Below are 9953 nucleotides of genomic sequence, written 5' to 3'. Positions count from 1 at the left end.
GTGGGGGGGGGTTAGTGTGTGTGTGTGGGGGGGGGTTAGTGTGTGTGTGTGGGGGGGGGTTAGTGTGTGTGTGTGTGGGGGGGTTAGTGTGTGTGTGTGTGGGGGGGGTTAGTGTGTGTGTGTGTGTGTGGGGGGGGTTAGTGTGTGTGTGTGTGTGGGGGGGGGTTAGTGTGTGTGTGTGTGGGGGGAGGTTAGTGTGTGTGTGTGTGGGGGGGGTTAGTGTGTGTGTGTGTGGGGGGGGTTAGTGTGTGTGTGTGTGGGGGGGGTTAGTGTGTGTGTGTGTGGGGGGGGTTAGTGTGTGTGTGTGTGGGGGGGGTTAGTGTGTGTGTGTGTGGGGGGGGTTAGTGTGTGTGTGTGTGTGTGGGGGGGGTTAGTGTGTGTGTGTGTGTGTGGGGGGGGTTAGTGTGTGTGTGTGTGGGGGGGGTTAGTGTGTGTGTGTGTGGGGGGGGGGGTTAGTGTGTGTGTGTGGGGGGGGGTTAGTGTGTATGTGTGTGTGTTGGGGGGGGTTTGTGCGTGTGCGTTGGGGGGGCGTTAGTGCATGTGTGTGTGGGGCGGGGTAGTGTTTGTGTATGGGGGGGGTTAGTGTGTGTGTGTTGGGGGGAGGTTAGTGTGTGTGTGTTGGGGGAGTGATTAGTGTGTGTGTGTAGGGGGGGGGGTTAGTGTGTGTGTGTAGCGGGGGGGTTAGTGTGTGTGTGTGTGTGTGTGTTGGAGGGGATGTTAGTGCGTGTGTGCGCGAGCAAGGTGTTAGTGCATGTGTGTACACATGGTGTTAGTGTGTGTGCACGTGTGGGGTTAGTGTGTGTGTGTACGAGTGCGCGCATGTGCTTTAGTATGTGTTTGTATGTATACATATAGCTGTATGGATGAACCTATTGGTATTTACATTTGAAGAGACATTTCCAGAAGTGGGGACTGATTTAGGTGAAGGCTCTGGAGCCAGGGGTGTTGCTGGTGAAGGTTTGGGAATGGAAGTTTGTGGGAGGGAGGGGAAACAGGCTGGGAGTGGTTGCAGAGACTCTTTCAATTTTTAACATCAATAGCAACAAATAAGAAAGGAAGAATTTGGTTATTAGGAACTGGGAGAGCCCATATCTTGGTCTCAGTAAGTCAAACCTTGCTCCTTACTATCTCTTTGTGTCATTACATCCTGTCACTCTGCTATTTAATCACACACAACTTCCTCTCTACCGCCTTTGTCCCCTGAATTCTATGGGAGAATGGCATCATTATATCATGTTCAACCTTGACAGCACCATTTCTCCAGATCATTTAGTACTGATGAGCTAGCATCACTTCAGACACTGATGCTAGAATATCAGGCGAGCTTCGGGGGAACCTGGGTTTAACCATCTCAGTAATACCTTGAAAAAACGTGCATTAGAAATGAATCTAAATTTCTGATTTTTTTTTTCCCAGCTCTCATCTTTTCCTTTCAATTACCAGCCTCTAGCTTCTGCCACTCAACTGAGACTATTTCAGACCTATTCTGTCTTTCAGTTTGACTTGGGACTCATCTTTCATAACTAACAAAGTGACAGGTTTTAGTTTATTTCAAAGATGTCTTTCTCACCCAATGATCTTCTTTATAGTTTGGCCTGACTGCATTATGGCAGATCGTGGTCAACCTGATGCTTTATTGGCGGGGAAAAATATGAATCCCTATAGCATGGAAGGAGGCTCATCGAATGTGCACTGGCTATTTCATCCAGGCTACCTCCTCCCCGCAATCCCATATCTCCATGCATTTACCCTGTTCATCCCCCTAATCACACTTTGGGACACTAAGGGGTGACTTAGCATGGCCAATCCCCCTAACGTGCACATCTTTGGGACTGCCAAGATGCTGAGACTGATCCATTTCTGTGGATGTAACTCAACAGTGCTAACCCTGTATGGGCTGCATTTCCATGGATATTGAGAGTCATCTAGCGCCAGATTGGGTAAGTAGATGTGGATAGATAGTTCACATACAACTGTCGCCACACCTGGGCCTGCTGCTGTTGTTGATCAATCTTGTGTATGCACTTTGTGGTTGGGATCACTGAATGATGACCATGGATAAGTGCACTGCAGAAAACCTCTAGGCGCAAGTTAACTGATGTATGTTATGACTTGGCGTGTGTGTGTGTGAATTGCTATCCCTATTCAGGGACGAATGTTAATTGTTTATCTTTCTGAAGCTGAGTGCCAGGTCTTTTCAAGATTATTTACAATACCTTCATGAAATTGAGAGCAGTGTTCTGTTTCTCCTCCATTCAGAGTTTGGGCACTGGGAAACCTGAAGAGTTGAAGAAGTCGCCGCTTCGGCAGGAAACCAATCTCGCAAACTTCTCCTATCGCTTCTCGATGTACAACCTGAATGGTAAGAGCTGTGATTATTGTCCCCGGACGCAATACAGGGTGGAATCACTACCTTCGTTCCATTGGCCATTGAGCAGTTTTAAGGCCCTTATTTGTCACTGGATAATTCTGACTGTTGTTACTTTTGTTAATTCATTCCAACATTCCTGCCTGAGAATGGTCTTCCATGCGAGAGTCCAAACAGCACAGGCCTGTTGTGGTATGATGTCTGCATGAACACTTCAGGATAATGCATACCAGGGTACTCGCTCACTGGTACTTCTGAGATATCCTGCCTCTTGTCTGATGGTGAAGCTAAACTGTGGATTAATTTTACATTCTTTGGGAATGAGCAGTCAAAGCATGATTCTCATGTACAACAAAAACAGAAAATGCAGGAAAATTGCAGCAGGTCTGACAGCATCTGTGGAAAGAGAATAGAGCCAACATATTGAGTCTAGATGACCCTTCATCAGAGCTCTGTCAGATATGCTGAGATTTTCCAATATTTACTTTTGTTATTTCAGATTGCAGCATCTGTATGAATCTGATGCAGTTTGATGTCTGGCAGTTGAAGCTTGGGGCAGAGATTAATGCAGTGCGTAATTTGAGAGACTATTGTATTTAGCAAACAATGGTAACGTTTAATGTTGTAATGTAAATAAGGCAAAACTGTTCCTGCTTGTGAAAAGGTCCAGAATGAGAGAGCACAGATTTTGAAAGTCATTGGCAAAAGACGCAAAAGAGATATGAGAACGAAATTCTCACACAGCAAGTGGTTAATCTTTGGAATGCACAGCCTGAGGGTGCGGTGGAGGCAGATTCATTCAAAGCATTCGAAAAGAAGTTAGACTGTTATCTATAAAGGAAGAATGTGCAGGGTTACAGGGAGAAGGTGAGGGAATGGCACTAGATAGTGTCTTTATGCGTGCTGGATAAGGACAGGTAGGTTTGGCTTTCATCCTGCCCTGCATTCCAGTAGATATGATGAATGATGAATGGGTCAAGTATTGGACAAATGCAGCATGGTGGCACAGTGGTTAACACTGCTGCCTCTCAGCGCCAGGGACCCGGGTTCGATTCTGGCCTTTGATGGCTGTCTGTGTGGAGTTTACACATTCTCCCCGTGACGGCGTAGGTTTCCTCCAGGTGCTCTGCTTTCCTCCCACAGAGATGTGCAGTTAGGCGCATTGCCATCTTAAATTGTCCCTTAGTGGCCAAAGATGTGCAAGTTAGGTGGATTAGCCGTAGTAAATGTGAAGGGTAATGGGAATAGGTAGGTAAGATAGGTGGCCAGAGGTGGTAGTAGAGGCGGGTACAATTTTGTCTTTTAAAAAGCGTTTAGACAGTTACATGGGTAAGATGGGTATCGAGGGATATGGGCCAAATGCAGGCAATTGGGACTAGCTTAGTGGTTAAAAATGAAGTGGCGGTATGGAAAAGTTGAGTCGAAGGCCTTGTTTCCATGCTGTAAATCTCGACGACTCTATAAGATGCTCTTTTGGAGAGTTGTTGCAGACTCGATGGGATGAATGGCCTCCTTCTGCACTGTAGGGATTCATGGATATTGATCACGCAACTGAACAGCAGAAGCAAGCCATTTCACCACAGGAGGGGAGGAGAGAAAATGTAGCATGATTGGTGATAAGCAATGATGCTCAGCTTTCAGAGCTGGAATGGGAGTACGCTCCGCAGTGCAGTTCTTTGTAAAGGTCACCCATTTTTCACCACAGTTCAATTTTTCTGCTCTTCAAACCCATGAGCATTTGTTTCACTGGCCAATTCCTCCCACTTACACTGAGGAGATGATTCTGTACACGCCAGGAAATATTTCCATCTCCCAGATTTTCATCTTTCACCTGAGGACCAGGGCAGTTGTCGTTGGGAGGCTGTTTCTTCATGAGTGAAGCCAGAGCTGAGTTTGGAAGGTCCGTACACGTGCACTTACTAGCAGGAATCCTCAAATCCACTTGGTGATTGGGGGAAATAACTGTGGCTAACTTTCTAATGTCCCACAAACTTGAGCTTATCCAAAACTCTGCTGCTCGAGTCCTAACATGCATCCATTTCATAGAATCCCAGTACTGCAAAAGGAGGTCATTTGGCCCATCGAGTCTACACTGACCACAATCCCACCCAGGCCATATTCCTGTAACCCCACATTTTCGTCCTGCTAATCTCCCTGACAGTAGGGTCAATTTAGCATGGCTAATGAACCTAACCCGCACATCTTTGGAGGAAACCAGAGCACCCAGAGAAAACCCATGCCGACCACAGGGTGAATGTGCAAACTCCACACACTCAGTGACCTGAGGCCAGAATTGAACCCGGGTCTCTGATCCTGTGAGGCAGCAGTGCTAACCATTGTATCACCGTGCTATCTGGCCTACATAGGCTCACAATTAAGCAGCGCTTCGATTTTAAAATTCTTATCCTTTTTTCCAAGTTCCACCACAATCTCTCCCTGCCCTAACTCAGTAACCTCTTTCAACCTTCACCTCTGCACTTCTCCAATTCTGATCTTCTCGGCATCCCTGATTTTAATTCCTGCACCATTTGGCAGCCATGCCTTCAGCTGCCACAGCCCTAAACTCTGGAATTCCATCCGGAAATTTCCCTCCACAAAATGTTCCCTCCTTTAAGATGCTCCTTAAAACTGACCTCTTTGACCACCTTAATGTCATTTTATGTGGATCAGTGTCCTGGAGGTAGGTTTAGCTCGGTTGGCAGGATGGCTGGCTCGTGATGCAGAGCGGCATCAACAGCGTGGGTCCAATTCCCGTAACTGGCTGAGGTTATTCGTAAAGGCCCTGCTTTGCCAACTGTGCCCCTCAGCTGAGGAGTTAGGGTTAGGTTAAATCACCATCAGCCTATGGTCATCTGGGACTAGGGTGACTTTACCTTTTCATTCTTGAAGTGTCTTGGTACATTTTACTTCATCAAACTCATGACTTCAAAAATTCAAATTGTCACCGTCGTTTCTCCACTTGCAAAGGACAATCTCAGCACCCCGTAATTCACTCTTGCACGATAGTACAGTGGTTAGCACTGCTGCCTCTCAGCGCCAGAGACCCGGCTTGGGACACTGTCTGTAAGGAGTTTGCACATCCTCCCCGTGTCTATGTGGGTTTCCTCCATTTCTTCCTACAGTCCGACAGATGTGCTGGTTAGCGTGCATTGGCCATGCTAAATTCTCCCTCAGTGTATCCGAGCAGGTGTCGGACTGTGGCGACTAGGAGAATTTAACAGTAACTTCATTGCGGTGTTAATGTAAGCCTACTTGTGACTCATAAATAAACTTTTTTTTAAAGAGCAAAGCACGTTTTGTAATAGAAATGCGACAAAAACTGTTGCAATGCTAAACTGGAAATAATGGGGCCAATCATTTATCCCTTGGGTATTCACTTGGGAAGAAATTTAAAGGAACCTAAACTCAGTATTCACTTGCTTGTATCTGCATGAACACGATGTCATACATCCATTTACTTTTTAATTTATATTTATTCATTCCGCTTCTTTCATTTTGAGATTGCCTGGTTCAGCTTGCTGCAAAAGGAAAATGCAAGTGTTGCTATCCTACAGCTGCAAGGTTCTGGGATGATGATATCTCACCCCTATCCTCTGCTGAGCCTGTTTGAGTGACAGTTGGAGTGTTACCATTGTTTGCGGTGCCCCTGGGCTGGAAATGGAGAAATTGATTGGGACTCTTGCGTCTGACAGCTACCTGGTGACCTCTGCTGGGAGCTGCTTGTATGTGCAAGGATAGGCTGGGGCTCAACTCTTGAGCCTAAATTACAAGTGACAATCTTGCCAGTGCTTAGAGTCTAAGTTCACGCGCAAAGCTTGGCCATTTGGGTGAGGTGCCAGACATTTAACTAGCTCCAGTAAACCCTTGCCCCATCAAAGGTTAGCATCTTTGGAGGGTTAGGTAATAAAAGTATTAACATGTCCCTGAGGTCTCTGCCTGAAGGCTGATTCGATCTAATGTAACAAGTTTCACAACACCAGGTTAAAGTCCAACAAGTCTATTTGTAGCAAACGCCACTAGCTTTTGGAACTGGCTATTACTTCATCAGGTTGGTGGGAGTTCTGATCACAAACAGGGCATATAAAGAGCCAAACTCAATTTACATGAATAATCATTGGAATGTGAGTCTTTACAGCTAATCAAGTCTTAAAATTACAGACACTGTGAGTGGAGAGAGCATTAAGCACAGGTTAAAAAGATGTGTATTGTTTCCAGACAGGGAAGTTAGTGAGATTTTGCAAGTCCAGGCAAGCTGTGGGGGTTATAGATAGTGCGACATGAACTGTAACCCCCACAACTTGCCTGTACATCTTCATCTACTGTACCATGAGTTTCACGATAGCTCAGGGCAAGGAGGCAGCTCCCAAGCCCACTCTATCTGAAACAGGGATCGAAACCTGTGCTGTCAGCATCAATCTGATCCATGTTACCCATTCAGCCAATTTTCTCTCTCTTACACTCTCACGCACTTGCATTCATGCTCTCATACTCACTCTCTCAGACTTGTTGGCACTCTCTCGCTTGTTCACTCTTGCTTGCTTGCTCACTTTCTCACATTTTGTTTCTCACTCTGTCTCCCACACACACTCCCTCTGTCTCCCATAGTCTCTCACACACATGCGCACTCTCCCCCCCACACTGTCTCCCCCATCCTGGCTCACACTCACTAACTGAACTCAAACTGCCTCTGTCTCTCTTGCACATGCACACACCAGGATTCTGAGTTGCTGTAGCAACATGCAATCTTACACGCATGTTGTAACTTGGAGCTATGAAAGTGATGGCAGATGCTGCAGACTATCATATAGCTGATGAGGAATCCCTCTCCACTCTTCCTGCCTCCATTGCCATATGTCGGGGGGATTTACCTGTTTGGTACATTACGAACGCACCTTTCTTTGCTATCAAGTGCTAGAATGGGTTATGAACTCTGAAGTAGAGATTTATCCACTGCGCCACACAGCCTCCACTAGCAATATAATTCCATAGCATCCTACAGTGCAGAAGGAGGCAATTTGGCCCATTGAGTCTGCAACGACCACAATCCCTCTCAGCCCCTATATTGGCATCAAAAAGATAATGCAAGAGGCAGCTATAGTTCAGCGGATCTTCAGTCAAAGTAAGTGCAAGATGATGAGAAACAGTAGTTATAAAATGTAGACCTGACATATCTGGTTGTAAAAAAAAAACAAGTGGTTCTGCTGGAATTACTGAATGGAACAATGTTTAATTAGATTATTATACTCTAGATGCAAGTGTAAATTCTCAGGATTTTGAAGGATAAACAAACGACTGAATCATTCACTTCTCCTTTTCCCAAAAGAGTTTCCAACTGCGATACCATTCTCACCTGCCCTGGGAGTGCTTAAAGTTTCCAGTTAGTGAAGAGCTTTGGCTGAGTTATAAACTGTCTAGTGTATCTGAACTGCACAGTCAAACCATTGTTGCTTGAAGGCTGCGCCCCTTTGAGATGAGCTGAGACAACAGCTCCCATTCCACAAGTACTCTTGATAACAATTAGTTTCTAAACAAGTTTCCTTCTGATGTAGTCATTTATTTTATTGTACTCATTCCATGGATGAAGGGTAATCTTCCATGGGGGTAAAGTTGACAGGTTGGGTCTATACCCATTGGAGTTGATATGAATGAGAAGTGATCTTATTCAATCGTATAAGATCCTGAGGACACAGGGTAGATGCTGAGATGATGTTTTCTCCTGTGGGGGCATCTACAATTAGAATGCAAGAATTTAAGAATAAGAAGTCTCCCTTTTAACGTGGAGATAAGAATTTTTTTCCGGGTTTTAGCCTGTGGGGCTACTACAACACAGGGTTCCATACAGAATAAATCTCCTCTACACTGTCCCCATCAAATACTGTGTCCCATCAAACACTCCCAGGACACGTACCGCATGGGGTTAGATGCAGAGTAAAGCTCCCTCTACACTGCCGTCCATCAAACACTCCCATCCATCAAACACTCCCAGGACAGGTGCAGCATTGGGTTAGATTCAGTCAAGCTTATTTACTGTATTCTACACTATGCCTCCAGTTGAAACTTAGCATTAGCAAAACCTTTTCCATTTTTCGTAATTCAGCAAGTTTGCCAGTGAGAACTAGATATCAGTTGGAGAGTCTTTTAGGGAAGGAAAAATGAGCCAATGAACAATAGTGACTGGAAGCTTTTTTAAACTCATTGCCCCATCCCCAATCTCTCAAAGCTCAGTTTCCACCACCCAGTCTTTTTAACCCTGTATCATGGTATAGACTATTTGTTGATGGGCTGTAGGTAATCCTCTTCCAATAGCTCTCTTTATCCTAATGCACGTTGAAAATTGATGAGGTCTCTCCACCTGTAACCCAGAGATTGGAAGCTGTTAACGTGACAGATTTTGAGGCACAGTGTCCTGGCGTTACATGCCCTACTTGCTGTTACTGACTCCATTAAATGTGCTGGGTGTTGGAGGAATATAGTTCTAAGGATAGGATATTTTTTTGCATGTATAGTGTGGCCTTTCCAACTCCAGTTGAATTTTTGACTCCTATCCAGAGAGTAACTATCTTCCCTGATTGATCAGTGCTGAGGCTCAACCATTTCTGATGGAATCACCACTGACACTAATCTTTTCTATCTCTCTCTCTCCAATTTTGTATGTTCTGCATGTTTCAGAGGCGCTGAACCAGGGAGATGGCGTGGATCTGGATGCTCTCATGGCAGACCTCTGCTCCATGGAACAGGAACTCAGTAACATCAGTAAAGAACCTTCCAGGCAAGACAGTGTTGTGAGAAAATTTCACAAAGAGGATGTACCTGCCAAGATGCCTGGTAAAGAAGCCAAATCTGCTCAGAAACAATCAGCCACTCGAGCGTCCTCCAAGCAGGGCAGCTTAAAGGGCTCCTCTTCAGTGAGAAGCCCAAAATCTTTGCACACCAACCTTTCACTGGATGATATCACTGCCCAACTGGAACAGGCCTCCCTCAGTATGGACGAAGCAGCACGGCAGACTGGTGCCATGATACACAACACCAAGTCCTCTGTGTCCACTCAGCATCGGAGAACGGGATCAGCTGGAACTGTCAGCGATGCAGACATCCGCTCAACCAGTACCTCATCTCGATCCAGTGTTACCTCTGCCACGTCGAGCCAGGATTCTTTGGACACTGACAAGGTCATTCGACCGCAGGATCTCGATTTAAACCAGCAAGGCCAACCCGCAACAGAGGTATTGTTTCTGTGTAACTTGTTTCATGCCTATATGTTAAGTGCAGACTTTGAAATGTGTGCCAGATGGAAAAGTAATTGGTGTCGTTAGCAATGAGGGGGAAGACTACAAGTTGAGGGTTCAGTAACATGCTCTGCTATTACTGTTGTGATCACTGTTGCAACAACTGTTCCAGCTGTTACCCTTCCTTCCTTCCCCCCCCAACCTCCTCTCTTTCCTGGATCTGAGAGATCCTTTTCTGGCTGATGCAGTGTGGCACGGTGACACGGGGTTAGCACAGTTTCCTCACGGTGCCAGGGACCCACATTCGATTCCCAGCTTGGGTCACTGTCTGTGTAGAGTTTGCATGTTCTCCCTGTGTC

General features: G+C 45.8%; 1 protein-coding gene across 5 annotated transcripts in view; it reads left to right on the top strand.

The window, feature by feature from the left end:
- The window catches only part of LOC145349966 (ras-associated and pleckstrin homology domains-containing protein 1-like), a 228770-nt gene that overhangs the window by 130178 nt on the left and 88639 nt on the right, over positions 1 to 9953 (top strand). For all 5 annotated transcript variants that reach the window (XM_080198710.1, XM_080198708.1, XM_080198707.1 and 2 more), the window contains exons 3-4: positions 2260 to 2362; positions 9038 to 9591. In XM_080198710.1, the coding sequence (XP_080054836.1) occupies positions 2260 to 2362; positions 9038 to 9591 (657 nt within the window). The remainder of the gene's footprint in view (positions 1 to 2259; positions 2363 to 9037; positions 9592 to 9953) is intronic.

Source organism: Carcharhinus amblyrhynchos, chromosome 11 (assembly GCF_965287045.1).
Source record: "Carcharhinus amblyrhynchos chromosome 11, sCarAmb.v2.hapA, whole genome shotgun sequence".
Classification (NCBI taxonomy): Eukaryota; Metazoa; Chordata; class Chondrichthyes; order Carcharhiniformes; family Carcharhinidae; genus Carcharhinus; species Carcharhinus amblyrhynchos.
Note: the sequence above shows the minus strand (reverse complement) of the source record. Positions and strands in the feature narration are given on the sequence as shown.